This window comes from Salvia miltiorrhiza, chromosome 7 (assembly GCF_028751815.1).
Source record: "Salvia miltiorrhiza cultivar Shanhuang (shh) chromosome 7, IMPLAD_Smil_shh, whole genome shotgun sequence".
Classification (NCBI taxonomy): Eukaryota; Viridiplantae; Streptophyta; class Magnoliopsida; order Lamiales; family Lamiaceae; genus Salvia; species Salvia miltiorrhiza.
The window spans coordinates 28,336,018-28,358,112 of NC_080393.1; the positions used below are offsets into that span (position 1 = coordinate 28,336,018).

The window sequence follows — 22,095 nt, forward strand, 5'->3', positions numbered from 1 at the left end:
AAACTTGAATATATCAGACAGAATCCCAAGAGAGAAACCAGAATATGAGCTTTACAATTTGAATAAATTTCAAAATTCACTCCATCAAACTGTTGAATATATCAGCCACAACCGGTGTAAAAATCAAATAAATTAAGAAAGATAAACAACATGACTATTGGAGTTACTAATGGGTGTAAGAAGTTGGGGAACCTGACAACATAAGCATTTGCGAGATGAAGATTCCCCAATGTCAAAAATAAACTTCATACAGCTGAACAAGTGTAGCTAACCTTTGCTGTAATCTATTCACAAACCCACACGTTCTGCTGCAAATTGAAACAGAGAAATTAGTTTGCGTACATACAAATGAGCAGCTCAGCTAAGATGAAAAGAGGTGCCAGTGATGATCAGATGGCAGCGCTTCCTTAATCTTTTCAAGTCTCTTCAAAATCTCCAAGAAGGGAGGTCTCTGATTCATGTCTGGTGCCCAGCACTGCTCCGTTAGCCTAAAGAAAAAATCGAATGAGAATATAAGTACTCATGTACTCTGCCTCAGATTATAAGGATGGTGAACTCAGTCATTTCATGTCAAAGCAGATATAGGAAACAACAATGTATGCCTTGTGGCTACTTGCTCCTCAAAAACCAACATTACAGGAAGGTGCAAATCCTTGTGTGTAGGTTCATAAAAATATATATCTCAAGAAAAGCATCTTTTGCTGAAGTCTGATCTTCTGTGACTAAACATTGCTATGATTATCCAAGGTCTACAGTTCAAGGAACGCTTCTAGCATTGTTCTAATGACAGTGAATAATATATTGTCTATGTTCATGTCAACATGCAGCAATCTCATCAGATTTCTTTTATAAAAAATGAAATTCTTTAATATTTTACCCATTTGTGCTTATTACATGAGCTGTTACCATCCTCATTTCATATATTGCTAGTTCACTATTTCATATCCAGAGCTACTTACTCTCTCAATTCAGGTGTGTAGCCTTTTGCCCTAAACATTGGTCTGTGTCCTTCAGACACATATCTGGCAGCTTCATATGGTTCATAAGCCGACATTGGTGGCTCACCTTCAAGCATCTGCAATGGTATAACCCTTCATGTTGGATTTGACGACACACAAATACCTCATATAATTTTCTTGTTGGATTAAATAAAATAAAAATACCTCATATAGTATCATTGCGAAAGAGTACACGTCAACTTTCTTATCATACTTCCGGTGCTTGAAAACTTCGGGCGCCATATAACGATCTATTGAAATCACAGAGAAAGGTAAACTGTTAAGGACAAACCATAACTTCCAGCAGTGAATGAAAAGCATTTCTAAATAGTTACTCACAGCTTCCAGTCTCGCCAGTCAATTTGTACACATCGTGAGAATGTTGCACCTTTATGAGCTTGCTTAACCCAAAATCTCCTACTTTTAGATGGTCGGCACTTGAGTTGACAAGAAGAACGTTCCTGGAAACAAACCATACACAGATATTGCCTTGGAAGCTTAGAAGGGAAGCAGGAAACCTCTGGGTTCATCATAGAGATTTATAAAATCATTCACACTAATTGTCGACATGTATTTTGTGTGATACAATAAGAGGCAGCATAATGTAGATGTATTAAGAAGCTCATTTACACTTTTACCACCATAAAAGCAACTAACCTTGGCTTCAAATCTCTGTGTATTATAACATTTGGCTCACTGTGGAGATAAGCCATGCCTCTGCCCAAAGAAAAATTGCCAAAATCAGATTATTATGCTACAAATTCAATGTATCTAACAGATGTTTCTCTCTCATGCAACAAAATTGAAGGACTAGTCTTTCCAAAGTAATAGATTCAGCGGTTGAAAAATGGATGATGCTTCAAACTGATTTTCTTTACAAAACAGCGTGAAAGATTAATAATTAAATCAAATACCTGGCAATATCTAGTGCAAAATTGACCGCAGTTGATGGACTGAGGGACCCTTTTCCCTTTAGATGCTGATGCAGATCACCCTATAAACGATTATAAAACAGGGCTGAGATCATATGAACTTTCCATATTTGAAAAGATATATTTCCAACAAGGATAGTACCCCTCTCAAGTATTCTGTAACCAACATTAAGGGCTTCCTTTCAGTAACAGCTCCTAAAAACTGGACAATATTTGGATGACGAAGCTTCACAAGCAAATTGACCTCATGCCTGAAGTCCTGGCTGAATTTAGAGCAAGAGATAACTATCTGAATGTTAGGAAGAAAAGGCCAGAAGTAACATATAATGTGGTGTCAACTCAAAAACTTCAAATTAATGCATTGAATGGCCAAACTAAAAGAAATTGCACACTCTTTAAAACAAGTTCTGACCCAGAAGCTTATATGCCACTGTTGTATGAGCACAAGCTCCATTCAGGAATCAGAAAATGCATGAAAAAGCACACTAGTCATTGTATTTAGAATTGAACAATTGAAAGGAAGTTTCACACTGTAAAAATGTGATCATTACTAAGGAAGATTGCGAGACATACATCACCAATTTATCATCTGAAAGGTTGGGCAGGATGCGTTTGACAGCGACAGGTGTTCCTCGCCAACCCGCTTTTAGTATCTCCCCGAAAGAGCCCTAAAAATATATGTTGTCATCAGCAAAGAGCTTTCAGAAATGTTTGAAAAACAAGAGCAATGCTTTCCAAATTATGATCTACAAAGAAATTGTTGATTTCATATGGTGTAGCAATCTCTTAAAGTGTTAGCAAATAGGCTTGTTGCTTCAAGCAGTAAACATTCATTAGTATTCTGCAAATGAATTCAGACCTTCCCTATCAGAGTCGAGCTTGCGAAGTCTAGCTCAGAAGGCTCGATTTCCCAGTCGCACTTATTAGGTAGAGGGGGTGCAACAGGCCTTGGCTCAAAATGGCTTCCACTCTGGCCCTGCAATATGCCCCACTCGAGAATCAAGCTAAGAAACTATAGAATGGGTTCAAAAGAGTAAGATGAGAAAAACATAAACACTAAATCATTCTAATAATTCAGCCATCTCATCTTATCAAATGATGGTTCATTTAGGTCAGCCAGTATCGACCATAAAAATGATGATATCCCATGATATCAATGTCCAGTTCCAAGGATTGTTGAGAAATGGAAAAGCTCCGACTTAACATCAAGATATAAGGTAAAAGGGGGAACAGAGGATATCAGCAAATGCTTAAACCAAATAATATCCAATAAAATCTTTGTGCATTCAGAAACAAGTCTTGCCGAAAACCCTTCACAAAAAATCTTCAAGATTGTAAGTTTAAAAATAATAAAGGGAGGAACTTACATAAGACAGCCCTCCATACGACTTTAGTAATACAATGATCCGAGATCTTTTTGCTCCTTCAGCATCAGCTAAAGGCTGTTATGGCGATTACAAAATTCAGATAGAAAAACTCAGTCATTCAGTGGAGAAATATCAGATAATATTTTCAGCAAAAGAAATGCATATCACGAGTCAAATACAATTGAAACAGACAGTATCAAACCAAAAAATGAGAGAAAAAGAAAAAGATATCTTCATAAAAGGGCAGTATCAACTCACTCTGAATCAATCAGACCAACAGAATTATGAATAAAAAACTCGGAAACAGAAAACTCCCCCGAAATCAACTCACAGATGCACTCAACATTTACCCAAGCACGCCATCCCAAATTCCCAATTCACCCATCAAAAGCTGCATGCACAAATTAAGATAAAACCCTCACCGTGTTCCTCCATCGATCCTGCGCGTTAACGTCAGCTTCGTACTCGAGAAGACACTTGGCAACGTCGACCCAGCCGTGGATCGCCGCGACGTGGAGAGGAGTCCGATTATCGTAGTCTCTGGCGTTCACCAGCGAGGGATCCTCCTCCAAAAGCCTTCTCACGGCCGCGAGGTCGTTTTGATGTGCGTGCCACAGAATCAGAGACGTCCTGCTCACCCGCGCCTTCTCCTTCTTCTTCTCCCTCTCCGCCGGTGCTACGCCGCCGGAGCTGCCGCTGCTCCCGCTCATCGGCCGGAATTTTCCGCGATAGATTTTTTCCGATGGTCTTCGGCACTTCAGTTTCTTAGTCTCGCGCCCCTCAGATTTTAATGATCAACGGAAAAACTGATTTTTGTTAAAGATCTAAAAACAAATAAAATTGAAAAACAATATAGTATGTAAAAATGGATTTTCCTTAGAACTTAAGCTTGCAAAAAGAAAAGGACACCAAATTAATATATTTGGAAATTATGACTAAACGTTATGGATCACTTGAAAAACTATTGGAATTGGAAAATGGTCGCATGTCTATATAATGTGTAAATACATTACACTCCTACATTTTTTTTCTTTAATGAAGTTGACTATATTTTAACAATATTAAAATAAAAATTGACTTTTTCATAGTCGTAGTATTGTGAAGATATGTATAGTTGACAATTTTAAAACCAAAATGGAATTCCCTAAAAAAAAAAACAAAAAAAACAAAATGGAATTGCTTCTCCTTACGAGAGTTATATAGTGGGAGTATTGTTTTAGAATAATTCAACAACTCTTTGCTATAAAGATAACGATCACAAAATTAATAATGAAAAAAAATAGGTTCGGATGAGATTTTCGAGATCGTGTAAAAGTGAAAAGAGACTAGATTAAGCTTGGAGTAAGAAATAAGAATATACCCAAAATACTATAGAAATACTCTCCGAGAAACTTCCTATTACCTAAAAAAATAAAAACCTATGAAACCATTAATTATCTGCCTTTTATTTATACTAACACAAAGAACACGTACGTTAATTAATATTATTTTAATTGGTAATCTATTGCTTAAATTTTTTTATTAAATCATTACTTTTATTAGATAATTTATTGAATGGATATATTTATTTATAAGCCTTATTAATAGTTATAGATATAAAATATTCTTTTAGATTTGGGTGACAAATAAATGTGTATCAAAATAAATTTATATTTTATAAATATAATAATAAATATAAAATAGGGGTCAAATAGACAATCCACAAATTGTGTCTTAGTCTGCCTTAGGCTCAATAGCTATAGATATAAAGTATTCTTTATAGATTTGGATGACAAATAAATGTATATTAAAATAAATTTATATTTTATAAATATAATAATAAATATATAATTGGGTAAAATAGGCAATCAACAAGTTGTGTCTTAGACTGTCTTATGCTCTTTTTCTATTACTAGCAGAAAGAACGTACGTTGTACGTGTAATTAATGATATTTTAATTGATAATCTAATATTTAAAAAAATCTATTAATTCATTACTTTTATTAGATAATTTATTGGATGGATATATTTATTTATAAGTCTTATCAATAGCTATAGATATAAAGTATTCTTTATAAATTTGGGTGACAAATAAATGTATATCAAAATAGATTTATATTTTATAAATATAATAATAAATATATAATAAGGGTAAAGTAGCAATCCTCGAATTTTGCTTTAAACTGCCTTAAGCTCTTTCTCTATTAGTATAGATTATTAGTATATAAGGCATTTTTTTATTAGTATAGATTATTAGTAATTTAGTATAGATAATCGGATTCATGTTTATTTATGCAAACTTTAAATTGGCGGAGAAGATGAGCTCACAATCGAAAATTGTTTATGCACTTCTCTATAATATGAGACGATTCAATAAAATAAATTTATCAAAATAAATCCAAGATTAATATTTGTATGTTCTCCTCACGTTTTATATAATGTTAGCCACCTATTAAGAATCCTTTTTAAATGATGTCCATGTCAAGTTATTTGATCTTTATCCAAATAGCTAGCAGTCACGGGAATAGTTCCATAATCATTTTCATTTAACTATTTAAGCCGTGTCTCCAACTAAAGGAAGAAAAATAAGTTGTTTATTATAATGTGGTCACATTTATACTAGAGGGATGTGTTTATATAGTCATTTTTATAAAATTATATAGTCCTAGTTCATAATTTAAGGCCCCGTTTTATAGGTATGTTAGGATATGACAAGATAATTTAAGTCAAGATAGATATTACAGATAATAAATGATAAGTATAATATATTTGTGTTTGATAGTTTTTTTTTTAAGGGAAAGACGAACTTCTTATCAAGCCAAATCGGCACGAGCAATATTCGAAAGCTAGGTAGGAAAGTCTGACCTCCAAATCTTGATAGTTTTTTTTTTGAAGGGAAAGACGAACTTCTTATCAAGCCAAATCGGCACGAGCAATAAAAAATCTTGATAGTTAAAATACAATTTTTAAGGTAACTAATATTTTGTTTGGTAGATAATATATAATATAAGATTAAACTAATAAATTATCTTTTTGACATTAATTTAATAAATTAAAAAAAATTATCAGCATACGTATCCAAAGTCCCAACCCCCACCCCTTTATTTATAGAACATGTACTGCATCCCCCAACCCCCCACCCCATTTCTTCTTCTCAGGCTCCCCCCCCCCCCCCAACCCCCCCACCCTTTTCTTCTTCTCAAATATACAAAAAATTATTGTTGAAGTTTCCGTCGATTTCACCGTCCCCAATGTTTTCATTGACTCAGTCGCCTCCCAACACTCCACCGCTTCCCAACACGTCTCCCCCACCCCTTTTTTTCCTGGAGCAAAATATATCGACTGAATGGGAAAAATTCACTCTTCCACCCCCAATAGGTGAAAGCCGCCCCCCAACACTCTTCCGTCCACCAATGCTTTCGTCTCCTAATTACACTACCCAATTGCGCCGCCATGCTCCAATCGCACCGCTGTCGCCATGCCCCAGTATCTCTGCCCCATTTCTTGTTCTATTTTGTGGACAGCAAGGGTGGGGGTCCACGGGGGCGGTGGTGGTGGTGGTGGTGTATTTGCAGGGATAAGATGGTAACTTCAAACTCTAATCTTGATTACTGTAGAATCATGGAATCTGTAATTGGGGGTGAGCGTTGGATACATATACAAGGTGGAACAGTGATTTTTAAACGGGCCTTGTCCTTTTCTCGAGCCTAAGTGCTTAGATATCTAAGCGACCAAACAACCGAATAACCCATGATACTTGACTAATATGGTCTAAACTACCCTACCAAACCAGTTCGGATCCCCTGTCCCCACTCCCCTGTCCCACTCCCTGTCCCAACCAAATACTGCGTCGTTTTGCCCATAATAAGTGCGCCCACTTAATTACTCAAAATATGCTGATACTAAATTAATAATTCAACTCACTAGTGAAGCACAGCTCGGCTCAAGCAAGCCGTGATCTTCATCTATTTCTCTTTTCTCTCTCCTACACCACAGATCGAATTTTTCTCTTTCCATTTGAAAACATTTCTTTCTCCACAAAATCGAGAGACTTTCATCTTCTACACGGGATTTGCTTCAAATTTTTTCTTCATCCAAAATCAGTCTTCGTCTTGCTTCAATTTTTTCTTCATCTTCACAAACTTCCATACTCGATTTTCTCTGCTATTATTCTTCCAACAAGAACCAACTTAGTGTGGGGAACATATTCAGTCTTCGGCGCAATCGAATAATTTACATTCAAAAGATGGGTAAGCTTTTTTTTTTGTTATTCGTGGTATTTCAATCAAGTATAATGTCTCTTGAGTTGGTCAGTAACGATTTCTTTTCTGCTGAAATCATATGAAAATGTAACCTGAAAAAATTTGCTTGATTTTGAAAATTTGTTTCGATATTAAACTTAATTTGCATAGATTGTTGATTAACTTGAACTATTGTGGCTAATTGCCCACTAATTAAATCATGAAATCCATTTATTTACTGCTCTTTGGTGTTAGACCTAATCAGAAGACTGATGCTTCTATTTTGGAGGGGAAAATGTGACAAATACTTATTTCATGTATCTTAATCATTCTTGTAGAGTATGACTAATCAGCGATTGAACATTCATTTCATCTGGAAAAAATTTGTTGTGATTTCTGCAGAAGGGGAAAAAGGGTTCATTTTTTGATTAGCTACAGCACCAGCACACTTTGAGGACAGACTCAATGATGTTTGGCTTAAGTTTGCAGAAGGAATGCCGTGTGATCACCCGCAGTCAAAACAAGGTTGAACCAGCTGATGGGATTATAGGATCAGCTGTAGGAGGCGATGGTGCTCAAGCTATTAATGCAAAGCAGGCTCCTAGCACAAGTATTAGCTCGTCTTCTCCTGGTCCTATGGCTATGAGTTGGTATACTAGTTCATATGAAGTCCACCGCTACGAGGCTCGGTATATCCAATGGGAATGCTGCAGCAACGATGTGTTAAGTTCTAATGACCCAATTGTTTCTGCCTCTCGGGAATGGACTTCGCCATTTGAAGAGAAAGGCCTGTTCAATTTACCTAGACAAGTTGTTTCTCTGCTGCACCATGAGTGAATGGGGAGTGATTCTATAAATAAAGAGAAGAATCATGAGCTTGCTTTTGATGCTGGTGTTAGTTCTTTGATGCTTTTGCCTTTGTTCTTGATGTGAATTCACAAATCTTAATGGGGAAAAGCATTACAGTTTCTTTGCTTCACTGTCTTTTATTATTGTTTTCTTGCCAAAAATCTTAATGGGAAAAAACATCTTAATGGACTTGGCCTACTCAGGGCACGAAAGATTCAGGTAAAGAGCTGTAGCTGCTCCAACAGAATCAGTATCAACAATCATGTTCTGTAGTATTGGAAGTACTCCTAATGCCAGCATCAATTCTTTGTTTTTGAAAAGCACAGAAAAAGTTGTTTCATATAAAGCATTCTTGTAAATTAGATTATACATAAGCCCTTAAAAGAGAGTGGTGGTGAGACGTGCCAAAGCCTTATTTTTTAAGAGACTACATTTCTTAATACATAGTCATTTTGGTCCCAGAAAGAAATTAGTCTATTCTGAATAAGTAGAGAGACCAAGATATTTGTGTTTGTCTTAAAAATTTTGATCAATGAATACATGCATGATCTGGAAATGGTAGAATTTAACACGTGCTACTACTACTATTAGATTGTTGACATATCTGGTGTAAGGCCAGTCATGTTAATTACACAAGCAAAAGCCTTCTAGTCAGCACTTCTGCCGTCATGAAAGCACCTGAGACCCGGAAACACTTGAGAATATTGAAACATAAAAGCAATCCATAATGTTGGAAAGCCATTGATATTGACCTCACAGAAGAGTTTCGTATGCTGGTAAACTATACTCTACATGAGAAATTATTCTCTCAACCTACAAAGTGAGATCCCAAATAGCTAGTGAAACAGCTTGACTCACTACTATTCCTGAACCCAAACTCCCAATAAAGCAAAAATGAACTCACTAGTACTCAATGCATCAATCTATTATCCAAACATAATGATCATATAAATCCATTAAAAAATCGATTCAACAATTGGATTGTGCAAAATTAATGTATAACGCTAAAGTTTCAAATTTTCAATCGGGGATATAGCTATAACAAACTGACGAATACAACAAAGCTATACAAGATCAAAACACATTATAAATTCAACCAGTAAAGGAAAAACAATAATGCGTTCTTAATCGAGTTTTTCAGTTTGTCGATTCTCGAGTGACTTCATGAGCTCATTTATTGGCATTAATGTGTTGTTGCGAGTCATATGTTTGAAAAGGGTCAAAGTCGAGTGGTTGTTGTGCCTGAAACAAAAACAATGAAATGAGCTACACCAAAAATACTTAGCTTTCTAATCTAAATAGGTGAAACATCAACTAAAGTCCTAAAAAATAACATCTTTCAATGAAATGCAAGAAGACATCATAAATCGACACTAATGATGTTTTAAAAAAGACATTATCAATAGTAAGCTAGCCATGCTCATTGATAACGGGGATCCACCAAAATTTTGATAACTCGAACTTGCAGAAAAATCCTGCTATCAATAAATAAAAATATTAGAGCTACAAATTTACCAAAAATAAGATCAGACAATATGCTATCAAAATTAAGGAATAAGGGACTATGATTCTACTCTAACTTAATAACAATTAACATCATCAACAAGTTATCTTCGTATCCAAATCTCACAAAAAAATAGTTGAAATTTGAGGTAAGAGATACACCACTCAACCTCAATGATACTAGCACACCATTATATTCCAAGAGTTTTACAAGTTACAAAACAATCAATCAAGAAACTGCAAGCTAGAAGTAAAACAGAGAAGTGTATCACAGTACATTACCAACAATCTTTAAAACATAACAAAATAGGCAAAATAGCAAAATGATATTCTGGTACAGAGGACACTACTTATAATCTTCAAAACACTATATTGGTCAATAACGAAGGACCATGCAAAAAGAGAAAATGAATAAGGGCCTGTGATTTTATTCTAATAAAATACTCCCTCCGTCCCACTAGACTTGGCACTTTTGAGTTGGGCACGGAGATTAAGAATAAAGGGAGGAGAGTGTAAAGTTGGTAGGGTCCACTTATTTTATGTGAGTAGAGAAAGTAGAGACCACATGCTATTTTAGGAAAGTGCCAATTCTAGTGGGACAAACAAAAAAGGCAAGTGTGCCAAGTCTAGTGGGACGGAGGGAGTATATTACAAAAATTAACAAGAAGACTTTCACTAAAAAAATATTAGCATAAACCTGAATTTCATTTACCCCTTGATAAGGTACAGAGGGCAAATCAGAAACAATGTCATGATTTCCTTGGACACCCTATTCCATAACAACAAATAAAATTAAAACAAAAATATAAATAAATTGACAATGTATCTAGAAAAATTATCAACACATTATAGATGCTAACCTCCAAATTATCAGAGGATAAACGCTGGACTTCTTTTCGCCCCACTTTCTTTTTTCTTGAACCTCTTTCTAAGCCACCTCTAAGTCTTTTCCCTGAAGTTGTCTTATTTTTAGACTTTATACCTTTGGCTCCACAAGTGTTTCTTTCATTAGTTTGTAATTCAGTCTCATTTAATAACAAACTTGTTTGATCTCCATGTTGATCTAACTCTTGACCTTGCAATCTGCTATCCACCATATCAAACATCTTCAAAATACCATCTTTTACAAGTCTGTAAGTATCTTCATCCTCAGAAGCTTTTGTAACCAACTGAACATACAACCCACATAATTCTTTATATCGTAGATTTTGAAGTACTTTTGGATCCGAGTTGAATTTATTGAGATTTGACTCTCCAATAAATCCAACTTTTGCTTGTCGTGTCCATCTTTTCATGATGTATTCACTTGAGATCTTCATAACGTTTTTCATGGTGAATACCTTCAAAATATGAGAACACAAAATTCTAGCAAATTCAAACTTTCTGCAACTAGATTTAGTTTTTCCACTTGATGAATCAAATGTAACTATATGGCTATGAATCTTATTATGAGGGGTAACTTTATATCTGCCCAGAAAACCATCGTCATCAAAGCATTCCAAACTCGAATCATGGGATTTATACCACTCCTGCTCAAACTTTTTGTATACTTCAGGGGTATAAATACTAGTTGCGTGCTTCAAAATCTCAACCGGATACACCATAGATGGAATGCTTGTATTTGCTTTGAAATCAGCTTTTAGTTCTTCATATCTACGATCTTCAAGAAGTCTTTGGAAGTGATTAAAAAATTCTAAGAACTTGTGCTTGTAGTTGACATACCTTTTCACAATACTATTCACGCTCTCACTTCTTTGGGTGGTAGTCATATCAGCACAAAACATTTGTCGTCCATAGACTAAGGCCCATTTTTCTTTTAGTTTAAACATTCGCCTCAACCAATCATTATCTTCAAGTCCATACTTTTTCAACATATTGTCCCATGCTGCAATGGCAGAATAAAAGCACTGAATATTGATTATGGAATTTGGCGAAGAAGAAGAAGAAGAACAAACGATGGACCGAAAAGATTGATTGATGATGAATATCCTTTGCCAAATCATGTGATGCAGATGAAATCCCCATTTTTTCGGTGGAGATACAAAATTTCCAAAGAAATCGGATATGGATTCAATCTGTTAAAGGAAAGAAAAATATAAATTTCGCGTTGGAGAAAAAAAAATAGAAAGATGAAGGTCACGGCTTGCTTGAGCCGAGCTGTGCTTCACTAGTGAGTTGAATTATTAATTTAGTATCAGCATATTTTGAGTAATTAAAAGGGCACACTTATTATGGGCAAAACGACGCAGTATTTGGTTGGGACAGGGGAGTGGGGACAGGGGATCCGAACTGCTACCAAACACAGTCTAGAAGTTATATGGTCTTCAGAGGTTAAAGTACAAAAATATCTTTAAAAGACGCTTATTTTGCATGATTGAGTATTTTTATCCTCAAAAGTATAATTTCTATAATCCCATATTTTTAATGGGATAAGAATCAAACAAAAGTAGTTTAAATGATAAAAAATAATCAAGGACCTTAGAAAATCTCAAAGTGTCACCTCATCAAAGTAAACCAGAGATTGATCTTACTATTTTATCTATCAAGACTAATCCTTTAATGTAAACGCCCATCTAATTTATAAGATTGTATTATTCAATTTTGGTCCCACCTATCCCACTTAATCAACTTTCTCTCTCGTCTCCCACCTCTTCTACATCGATGTCCAAGAGCATAATTCTGGTGAAATGAGTGACACCGAGTTTGACCGCGATACGTCGTTGGCCATTGAGGAGGAAGAGGAAGTACCACAACCTCCTCTACTCTCGTCGGTACGAGTCCTAGGATCAAGATATTCGATTTTCTTTTTGTTGCTAGAATGTCTTATTACTATTAGTCTATTACACTGTGTATAATCTGAACGCAATATCAATAAAATAAATTTCAAAACACCAAGAATACTATACTAACATAAATCATGAATACTAGTCATCTATTCATTTAAAAAAGAACAATATACATTCTAACAACAAAAAGAAAATAAGATTAACACAATCCTAGAGCTCGTACTGACGAGAGTGGTGGAGGTTGTGGTACTTCCTTTTTCTGGTCGCCGCAGTGCGATTATTCTGCTCCTGGACATCGACGTAGAGAGAAAGAGAGAGAGGAATTGGTGGGGATCAAGTTTAAAATTATTAAAATCTAATCAACAAAAAATATTTTTGTACTTTAATCCAAAATTAATCATATAATAACTTTTAATTTATGAAGTAGGGATATATAATTAATAATTTTATAAAAAATGACTATATGAACATATCCCAATCGAATTATCCAACTAATTCATTAGAAAATCATAAAAAGAAGAGCATGAATGAAAAGAAAATGGGAATTTTGATCCGGAAAAACAACTTTTTTTAGACATGGGGCCCGCCCGATTCGAACAAGAACAGAATCGGGTTCCAGCTACCGCTTTTCCCACCGAAACGAGCAAAAAATTCCACCGGGAATCGCGACCACTTTTCCTTTTTCATCTTCCTTTTTCATCTTCGTCTTGCTGCTGCTGCTCAGATTTTATTTACTACTAACAAATAGATACAAAAACAAAAAGACAGTCCTCTGTATTTTACAATACACTCTCCCGCAGCTTCTGAGCCCGAAGAAGAAGAATGGAAAAAGCAATGGTGAAAATGGGGAGCATAAAAGCTGGCAGCTTTTGGCTGTCCAAGAAAGCTAAGGAAGAGTTCAATAACATTTCTCAAGATCTCACTGTATGTATTTTTATTACCTTAAAAATCTACCTTTTTTCTTCTTGTAAATAATGGAAGTCGTGTTTTTTCTTTTCTCTTCTGGGTTTTTTATTGTATGAATGTGATATGTGTTGCAATCTGTAATAAGATTTCAAGAATTAGTCAATGAGTGAAGATTTTGGTATTGACTGATTTTCGTGGATGTATTGTATGTTTATCTCTGTGTTTTGGAACGAAAGTCTTTGTGAGTGCCAAGGATTATTACATAAAAAATATGAACTATTTATCACTAGAGATATACATTGATGGTTTATACTTGCCCTATTTTGCAGACTGTCTCAAACGTTGTTGAGGAAAAGGCAAAATGGATCTTCGATAAGCTAAAAGGTGTGCGTTTCATTTAAAATCTCACGTCTCGAGATATGTTCTTATTCTTGCGACTCGAAACAGACTATTTGAACTTCAAGCTTAAGCTTTTTCAAAAAAAAAAAAAAAAAAAAAAAAACTTCAAGCTTAAGCAATCAATAGTCAAAGTGTAGAATTCAATTCAACTAACAAGCTTAACATATTTTTGTAGTTTGTGTAAGTTACTGATTTCAAACCTTTCTATTCATCTTCAATTGAGAACGTAAAAACCAGTTTCCTATGTATCTATTTCATACAATGCCAAAATTTTCAATTTCTTTTCTAACTTTAGTACTCTTGTTTGCTAATTTCATACTAGTTGCATTTTCCTTCTGTGACACATTCTGCTGATGCAGCATGCTTCATTTCACTATCCTTCAAGTTAGATACAAATCTATGAAGATAACTTTCTTGACATCTCTTCCGCCATAGGAAAACCACTAAGAAGCTTGCCTGATCTTCTACGAGAGTACAATCTGCCACCGGGCCTTTTCCCGACCAACGTCACAGCATACGAGTATGATGAGACCAAGTCGAGGCTGACTGTTCACTTGCCCTTTGCTTGTGAAGTGAGCTTCAAGGACTCGTCTGTCCTAAGGTATGCCCCTCGTGTCAAATGCATTCTCCTCAAGGGTAAGCTCATCGGCATAGAAGGGATGAAGACAAAGGTCCTCGTGTGGGTCAAGGTCACAAGCGCGGCTGTTGAGGGCAGCAAGTCAGAAAAGCTCTCTTTCACCGCGGGTGTTAAGAAGTCGAGGCCTAAGGATGCTTACGTCGTGCCCCGTGAAGCTGTTAGAGTTGAAGAATTTTGAGGGCAGAATGCTGATGATATATATCTCTGTTTTTTTACTGGCAATGGTGATGATGGCCTAGGTAGGATTTTGTTATTCCCTTGGTCCAAATATTATTAGGAGGATCATCATCACATTTTAAGTTGATTCATTTGTAGAAGCATCATATTCAATCTATTTTGAAGAGTTCGTTACTCAAAAATGTATTGCATGCAAATTTGATCATTCATTTACATTAATCGTATCAACGATGGAGAAAAAGCAAAAGAAATAGTAGCAATTATTATAACAGTGTGTGTTAATAATAACACAATGAATGTTTTCTTACAATAAGACAGCAAAAATTTGGCTGCAGCAAAAGAATTGTGTATATTGCATATTTTCCCCTATTTAACTTCCTATAGATTCCCTAACAATCTCATAAATTGAGATTATGTTTTCTAATGCCAACAATACTATGATGCACCATTCCAGCAAATCTGACTTTCGATTTTGGAGCACTTCTTGAAGAAAATGGATGTTATGCTGCAGGAAAAAAAGAGAGGAAAGAATTGTTACAAGTCATAATATCCCTAATCATTGTTTTACAAGAGGGACATAGTGGGTGTAGAGAGCATGCAATCTACTATCTAACATCTCCTCCAACATACATTTATTTGTGCGTTAGATTAGATTGAAATTGCATACAATTGAGTATTTTGAGTGATCTATGTGGTGGATTAGCCAATGTAATCTTTTTTTTTTGGTAGGAGAAACAAATATTCCAAAGAGCTTTGGCCTCAAGTATTAACCACTCTATCTCTAGGCCAACACATCCACACTCCTATGTTTATCATTCAAAGTAAATGCTTCCTTCGGAATAAGCAACTAGCAAGACCTCCAAGCTCGTCATAGACAAATTTTAAGATGTTGATCATCTTTCAGACTATAAGATTACAGAGATGCTGATTACCAGCCCCTTCTCTTCAATTCAAATACCCCACGGTCAGAATGGGCAGCCCAGAATCCAAAATAAAGCATCTGAGCTGAAATATGCATACCTCAACAAATTTTAATTTCAAATCAAGATTTCCAAATCGCTGTGCAACCTCGTATTCCTCGCGAAGGTAGTCAAGAATTTGTGCATATTTTGCATCCCTCCAAGCAATTTCTGATCTGAAATGTGCACAATATAAACATTCAGTAATTGACACTCTTACCTAAAATCTCAAGAGATAAGCAGCGGAAAGTAACTAGTGAAATGAGAATGCTGACATGTGGTCAATTTTTTTCTTAAATTGACAAGCAGATATGCTAATCAAAATCCCTACAAAGAAATAACCTTGGGAGCATAAATTATTGACTAAGAATGTGTTCTCTTTGTTTGTAAATTTATCATGAGAAAAGGAGGGATAAAAAAAATTGCTCCCTTTATTTTCCCTCATTTTCTACCAACAGAGAATTTCACCCTCTTCCATTCCTTCTTTTCACTCCAAGGAGGGATATCCTTTCATTTTTTGTGTGATATCCCTCATTGGAGTGAAAAGAAGGAATGAGAAAGGGTGAAATTATCTTTTGTAAGCGAAAAAAATTTGCATCCCTCATTTTCTCATGATAAATTTACAACCAAAGAGACCACACCCTAAAAGAGATATTGATAAATCTAAATAACTATTCAGCAAGTTACATCCATGACATGATTACACCAACATTAACCTACAAATTACCTCTCAAAAATACCAACTTTTAGAATCACATCAGCTAGATTTGAGTTAGCCTTCCCAACAAGTTGAAACAACCTTTTGCGATCCATAGTGAAAGTGCCAGTTTTCTGCATTGCGCGATTTATCTGTGCAAATTCCTCAACCATACCATCAACCTGATACACAAAATTATATGTTTTGAGTACAATCTTCTGAATTTGAAATCAGTGTTCGGTCATTATGTTAGGTTTGATAAGGCAGCTTGCTTTTAACTACTGATCGCATTCATTGTAGCAATAAACTATGAGATATTGCAGTGGCATATGCATATCTTTATGTAAAGATTAAAGAGTAGTATCCATCTCTTTACCTGTGATACAAAGTAGTCCAGAGCAATGCTTTGTCCAAGAACACTGCCAATTATACGGATGCTATCCATGTCTAGATTTTTCAAGACGATGTGATCCGGACCTCCCTGCATATCCTCAACCAACAAAGGCTTCTCTTTTATAGCATAATCTGATGAAAAAAAAAAACAACATTTAGAACAAAAAATTGACAATATTCATGCGTAGAATGTGGACTACTAATCATAAAAGTGTTTTTTATTTCCATGGTCAATTTAGTAAAAATATGGCAACACATACATGGACATTGAAGGATTTGATACTGAACAACTAGCACTCATATTGACTTCACGGTCGATGAGTTTCTCTGATGGTAAAAACTTAACTTAGGTTACATGATAAGCGTAGTGTTCTCATTCCCTGCTGCAAAACACCCACCCCACCCGAAGCAACTGGACCATCTTATCTATAGACAAAAAATGCAGATAGTCGAAAAAGCCTAACCATCTTTTCTCATTTCTGTAAGCAATCCAGAGGCATGTCGTCTAACAGCTTGCAAATAGAAGTCAACTTCATGATCTTCCACATTGAAGAGGATTGCTGAACCATACTGGTAGACAATCATGTAATGATAGCATCTCATGCCATCTCCAGTTGCACCTTGCTGACAACAACATTTCGAATGAGGATATTTGACCCAGAGCATTGGTGCATTACTTTGAATACAACCAACCGACATTTTATTTAAGTTGGTATTTGATCTACAAGCACCAACTTTGATAACACAAAGCCATCATAATATGGATATCACTGTGGCACTGTCAAGTATTAAAACCATTTTGGCCAATGAAATGGATACATAGCAATATCAATAACGCTCTAACCTAGTTACAAGTTGCATTCAGGGCTCCAAAAAATGTATTGAATCCTACTCAACAAGGTTACAATTAAAAAAGAGAAAAGAATATGGTGAAACTATAGCAATGGTTGGTGGCAGCCTATGATATATGAGATGCATATAAGTTCTCTTTTATGTCTAAAGAAAATGAAGACATTCTGGTCTTCTGTAGCAATTCAAGGCTTTCTAATGCACCTATCGCTAAATTTTGTTCACTAGTCTGTATTTTCACCACTTTTTCCCTAACTCCTATTCCTTTTCCAACAAACCGAACATAAGAACTGCATCATGGCAGGAATCTTGATCCCATTGCTCTGGAGTAGCTATAATGTCAAGAAATACTATTCCAAAAGAAAAGTTTTAAAAATTCTCAACTTCCAACTAGATGGGAGGAAAATAAGGAAACAGAGTTTTGCGATCGTGATGAATTGCAAGGATCAGTTAAATAAGCAAACATTAGGATATGAACTCTACTTACAGTTTGCCAGGGAGGACCACAAAATCTGAGAGCAATACTATTTGAAGAACGTGATGTAGGAGGAATAATATGTTTTGAATTCTCAGCTTGCATACTCTTCAAATCCACACTGCCAAAACCATGAATCTGAGAGCGAAAATCGAGATGCAACATCGACAAAAGAAACGAAAAAAAATACAGAGGAAATTGTACGTGCAACTGTGCAAGTGAGTGAATCTAACAACAAACAAAATCATCACCTGACAAAATCATAACTTTCAACAAGCATAACGAATATCAGAAAACAAGTTCAATCACATAAGCTCTGCAATTATTTTTTTCTTCAAAAATAAAAAATGAAACTTATAAATATCAGCGTCACATTTCATTATAAATAAATAAAACAGTAGAACGAACCTGGTACAAAGAAAAAAAGCCCTCACTGAGATTTTGCCAGCCTCTTCATCTTCCAACAATTCCTCCAAAATCTGATTTGCATCAAAATCGTGATTACTGGCATCAAATTCTTCGACGTAGCGTGGAGATGCTGGGAGAGCAGAGAAGGGCCTGAAACTCGAGAAATGATTCCTGGGCCCTGAAATTAAAGAAGAAATTTGGGATCTAATACGTGGGTTCCTGCTCAAGTTTGGGTTATTAATGGATTTGGAAGCTGATACGATGCGGGAAACTGCGACAGAAAGTCTCCATCTCCCCATTCACTGGGCTAAACAGTGGCAAAATTCTTGCTCGCTGTTTAATTTCTTGTCCCTTTATTTTTTCTCGAATTCACTCCATTCTCTGCATGGTGCTCAAAAGGAGGGCGAAATCTGTTGCTGTGGTCAATATTTGTAGTTGCTGTTGAAGGATTTTCAAGACAACTAATTTTCAAATGGGATTTAGGTCAAAAGCCCTAGCCAATTCACCGTCACCTGTTTTATTAATTGCTTCCTGATAAATTATGCTCTTGTGCCTCCGCCCCCTTTGTTTTTACCGGCATTTTCTTTTTGTTTTACGAGAAATTACCGAATTCAACAAAAATAACACAACTTCTAATATTGGATGGTAAATATATTATCGGAGTAATTAATTTGATTTTTCCCCCGGCGAACATACGCGGCATACTTAATGTTGAGTTGGCATGGCATGGCGACCGGGATTCCAGTTTGGCAACGCCGGACGCAAAAACAAGACGTTGTCGTTTTGACGAAGCAATAAATGGCGTCGTTTAGGTAGAAACGACGTCGTTTCTTCCTCAGACACCCAAGAGGCACGTTTTTTACCGCCAAAAAGTCACCCATTTTTCCATTAACCCTAACTTTTCATCTTTCTACCTCATAAACGAGAGAGAAAAGGTGATAGAGTTCTTGGGGGAAGATGTGTCAGTGTTCTTCAAGAAGCTTGGGTTACTTTGCTGGAGAATAAACTTTTGAACTTTGTCGGAGTTTTGGAGGCATCTGGGAAGAAATGTCCAACAGGTAGACCCTCTAAATAATTGTTTAAGGTATTTTTCCATGAAAGTTTTGTTCTTTTTGCATGGCTCAAAGATCCATTTTCTTGGCTTATGCAGTGAATTTTTTTTCCGTTTTTCTTCATCATGGTGGTAGATTTATGAAGTGATATGGTGAAGAATCTTATTTAGGGGGTTCTATAGACTGGAAAACAAATCTAGATCAAGATAAGTTTGGTTATTTTGATCTTATGGAGTTAGTGGAGAGCATACGGTTTCCTGCTTCGACCAAAGTCTGGTATAGGACTTCTAGTGATGCTTATAGGGAGATAATCAGTGATAAGGAGGTAATGGAGTGGTTTACCACGATTCCTGATCACACTAGGGTGGGTAATGTGTTTATTGTGGGTGAGAAAGTTGACAAGGGTAAGGGTAAGCTTGTTTCTACTAGTGAAACACTGACAAGGGTAAGGGTAAGTGTATTGAAGAAGAAATGAGATATTCTGAAGCACAGGATGAAGAAGCATTGTCTGACCACTATAATGACTGGTTATTGGGCATTGATGATGACAGTGATGATGAATCCTATTCACCATCAACAGATATGCCTTCTAGTGAGGATGATGGGTTGGATGATTTAAAGTTAGCCTCGGGTGATGAGGAATATATTCAGTCTAGAAAGAAAAAAAAATTATTGCAAATAAGAAAATCTTTGAGATGATAGATGATGATGTTAGGACTGAGCAGGACCTACAGGAGGAGGGTTACTTGTCTGAGTATGAGTCATCAGATAGGCCTGTCAATTATGATGAAACTGATGAGGATGAGGTATTTGTCAAACGCAGGGTTAAGAGGGTTGTATATGACCCAAAATGTGACCATAAAAACCTAGATATTAAACTTGGTTTGAGATTCCAGGATGGTTGGGAATGTAGGGAGGCTCTCACTACTTGGGCAATAGAAAATGGGAGGTACATCCATTTTAAGAGGGTTGCTGTTGATAAATGTGAGGCCTATTGTGATCTTCCCTGTACATGGAGGGTTTATGCTAGTATAATGAAGGGGGAAGGTTGTTTTAAGGTGAAGTCAGTGGGTGGTAGGCACAAGTGCACTAAGTCCATGAATAATAAGTTGGTGAGTAGTAAGTGGATTGCAAACAGGTACATGAATGTATTCAGAATTAGGAACAATATAAGCATTTCTGAATTAAGAGATGTCATTTGGACAAGATTTGCAACCAAAGTAGGGAGAGATAGGCTTTACAGAGCTAGGTCAATAGCAAAACAACTTGTTAGGAGGACAACGACTGAGCACTATGGGCTAATAAAAAACTACATAGCTGAGAGTAGAAGGGTAGATCCTACTGACAGGTTTAAGCTACTTACATGTGAAGGTAATGTTTTCAAGGCATTGTATATGGGATATACAGCCTTGAAGATAATCACATGCAACAACTGTAATCAGCTTGGACATAATTCCAGAACATGCACCAACATGACAGTTGCTAAAGTGCCAAAGGAAAATGTATCTTCCCATTCCTATTTTAGTAAAACAACTTTCTAATTGATGATGGTTTACTAATGTTATTTCTCTCATAAATATGCATAGGCAAAGAGAGGGCGCCCAAGGAAGAAGGCTGACAAGTAGGGGTGTAAATGAGCCGAGTCGAGTCGAGTATTGACATACTCGAGCTCGAGCTCGGTCTATATGTATCAAGCTCGAGCTCGAGCTCGACTCGCTCGAGTTTGAGATTTTTGAGCTCGAGCTCGACTCGATTGCATATTCGATGAGCTCGAGCTCGACTCGGTCCGGCTCGATTATTGAATCTTAATCTAACTCGAGCTCGTTTAGGCTCGGTGAGCTCGAGCTCGTTTAAGCTCGTCTCATACATGCTTCAACAAATTGTATATATTATGAGCTATATTAGTAATTAAGCTATACTATAGGGATAAAATCGTAATTTGTTTGAAAGCTCGATTAGGCTCGCGAGCCTAACGAGTCGAGTATGATGAAACTCGAACTCGGGCTCGATACCTAGTCGAGTAGCTCGAGCTCGAGCTCGACTCGACTTATACCGAGTCGATTTCGAGTAATTTTCGAGTCGATCACGAGTAGCTCGCGAGCTAGCTCGACTCACTTACACCCCTACTGACAAGGATGCTGCTTCATCCACCACAAGGGAGGAGACTAGTCAAGCAATTGCAGCTATGGAGAAAAATGTTGTCAGAAAAGGTGCTGGAGTTTATACAAGTATAGGCACGGCCGCACGGGTAACATCTACTATCATGTAAGCACAAATATCACCATATTTTAACATATACTAGTGATTTGTTGTTACATGTACTAATTTTTCTTTATATGTCAAATAGATGCCACAAAACAGACAACTGACTCATGTTAACAAAGCCACTAGAAGTAAGGGAAGTGGAAGCAAAGCCACTGCAAGCAAAGGGAGTAGAAGCAAGGCAGGTGCAAGCAAGGGGATTGGAAGCAAGGGGAAGAAACAAACA

At 36.2% G+C, this 22,095-nt stretch overlaps 4 protein-coding genes across 4 annotated transcripts; 1 reads left to right on the forward strand and 3 right to left on the reverse strand.

Annotated features, from left to right (window-relative positions):
* Positions 1 to 33: 33 nt before the first annotated feature.
* On the reverse strand, positions 34 to 4,455 carry LOC130995802 (serine/threonine-protein kinase VIK-like). Its single transcript, XM_057921231.1, has 11 exons — positions 3,720 to 4,455; positions 3,298 to 3,372; positions 2,790 to 2,906; positions 2,504 to 2,598; positions 2,073 to 2,193; positions 1,913 to 1,992; positions 1,656 to 1,715; positions 1,338 to 1,459; positions 1,164 to 1,249; positions 960 to 1,075; positions 34 to 488 (listed from the first exon to the last, which is right to left on the reverse strand). The coding sequence occupies exons 1-11, from the start codon at positions 4,005 to 4,007 to the stop codon at positions 362 to 364; spliced, it is 1,287 nt and encodes a 428-aa protein (XP_057777214.1). The 5' UTR covers positions 4,008 to 4,455; the 3' UTR covers positions 34 to 361.
* Positions 4,456 to 8,561: 4,106 nt separating this feature from the next.
* LOC130994033 (protein FAR1-RELATED SEQUENCE 9-like) lies at positions 8,562 to 11,755 on the reverse strand. The gene is made up of 3 exons (XM_057919071.1): positions 10,730 to 11,755; positions 10,506 to 10,638; positions 8,562 to 8,671 (listed from the first exon to the last, which is right to left on the reverse strand). Exons 1-3 carry the CDS (start codon positions 11,741 to 11,743, stop codon positions 8,562 to 8,564), a joined length of 1,257 nt encoding a protein of 418 aa, XP_057775054.1. The 5' UTR covers positions 11,744 to 11,755.
* Positions 11,756 to 12,957: 1,202 nt separating this feature from the next.
* On the forward strand, positions 12,958 to 14,956 carry LOC130995827 (uncharacterized protein At5g01610-like). The gene is made up of 3 exons (XM_057921278.1): positions 12,958 to 13,579; positions 13,891 to 13,945; positions 14,396 to 14,956. The coding sequence occupies exons 1-3, from the start codon at positions 13,478 to 13,480 to the stop codon at positions 14,773 to 14,775; spliced, it is 537 nt and encodes a 178-aa protein (XP_057777261.1). The 5' UTR covers positions 12,958 to 13,477; the 3' UTR covers positions 14,776 to 14,956.
* A 62-nt stretch (positions 14,957 to 15,018) lies between these two features.
* On the reverse strand, positions 15,019 to 19,107 carry LOC130995805 (protein RETARDED ROOT GROWTH, mitochondrial). Its single transcript, XM_057921234.1, has 7 exons — positions 18,556 to 19,107; positions 18,160 to 18,268; positions 17,288 to 17,447; positions 16,807 to 16,955; positions 16,461 to 16,612; positions 15,795 to 15,909; positions 15,019 to 15,279 (listed from the first exon to the last, which is right to left on the reverse strand). The coding sequence occupies exons 1-7, from the start codon at positions 18,852 to 18,854 to the stop codon at positions 15,145 to 15,147; spliced, it is 1,119 nt and encodes a 372-aa protein (XP_057777217.1). The 5' UTR covers positions 18,855 to 19,107; the 3' UTR covers positions 15,019 to 15,144.
* Between the last annotated feature and the right edge of the window lie 2,988 nt (positions 19,108 to 22,095).

Coding starts and splice junctions, on each gene's coding strand:
- LOC130995802 (XM_057921231.1), bottom strand. CDS start 4,007: ATGAGCGGGAGCAGCGGCAGCTCCGGCGGCGTAGCACCGGCGGAGAGG. Junction 1,250..1,337: donor GACTGGCGAGACTGGAAGCT/GTGAGTAACTAT, acceptor TGATTTCAATAG/ATCGTTATATGGCGCCCGAA. Junction 1,076..1,163: donor TCGCAATGATACTATATGAG/GTATTTTTATTT, acceptor ATACCATTGCAG/ATGCTTGAAGGTGAGCCACC.
- LOC130994033 (XM_057919071.1), bottom strand. CDS start 11,743: ATGTTGAAAAAGTATGGACTTGAAGATAATGATTGGTTGAGGCGAATG. Junction 10,639..10,729: donor TATCCTCTGATAATTTGGAG/GTTAGCATCTAT, acceptor GTTATGGAATAG/GGTGTCCAAGGAAATCATGA. Junction 8,672..10,505: donor TTTTGTAATATACTCCCTCC/GTCCCACTAGAC, acceptor TCAAAAACAAAG/AATTGATGCTGGCATTAGGA.
- LOC130995827 (XM_057921278.1), top strand. CDS start 13,478: ATGGAAAAAGCAATGGTGAAAATGGGGAGCATAAAAGCTGGCAGCTTT. Junction 13,580..13,890: donor ACATTTCTCAAGATCTCACT/GTATGTATTTTT, acceptor CCTATTTTGCAG/ACTGTCTCAAACGTTGTTGA. Junction 13,946..14,395: donor GATCTTCGATAAGCTAAAAG/GTGTGCGTTTCA, acceptor CTTCCGCCATAG/GAAAACCACTAAGAAGCTTG.
- LOC130995805 (XM_057921234.1), bottom strand. CDS start 18,854: ATGGGGAGATGGAGACTTTCTGTCGCAGTTTCCCGCATCGTATCAGCT. Junction 17,448..18,159: donor GTGGTCCTCCCTGGCAAACT/GTAAGTAGAGTT, acceptor TGTTGTTGTCAG/CAAGGTGCAACTGGAGATGG. Junction 16,956..17,287: donor TACAGAAATGAGAAAAGATG/GTTAGGCTTTTT, acceptor TTTTTTCATCAG/ATTATGCTATAAAAGAGAAG.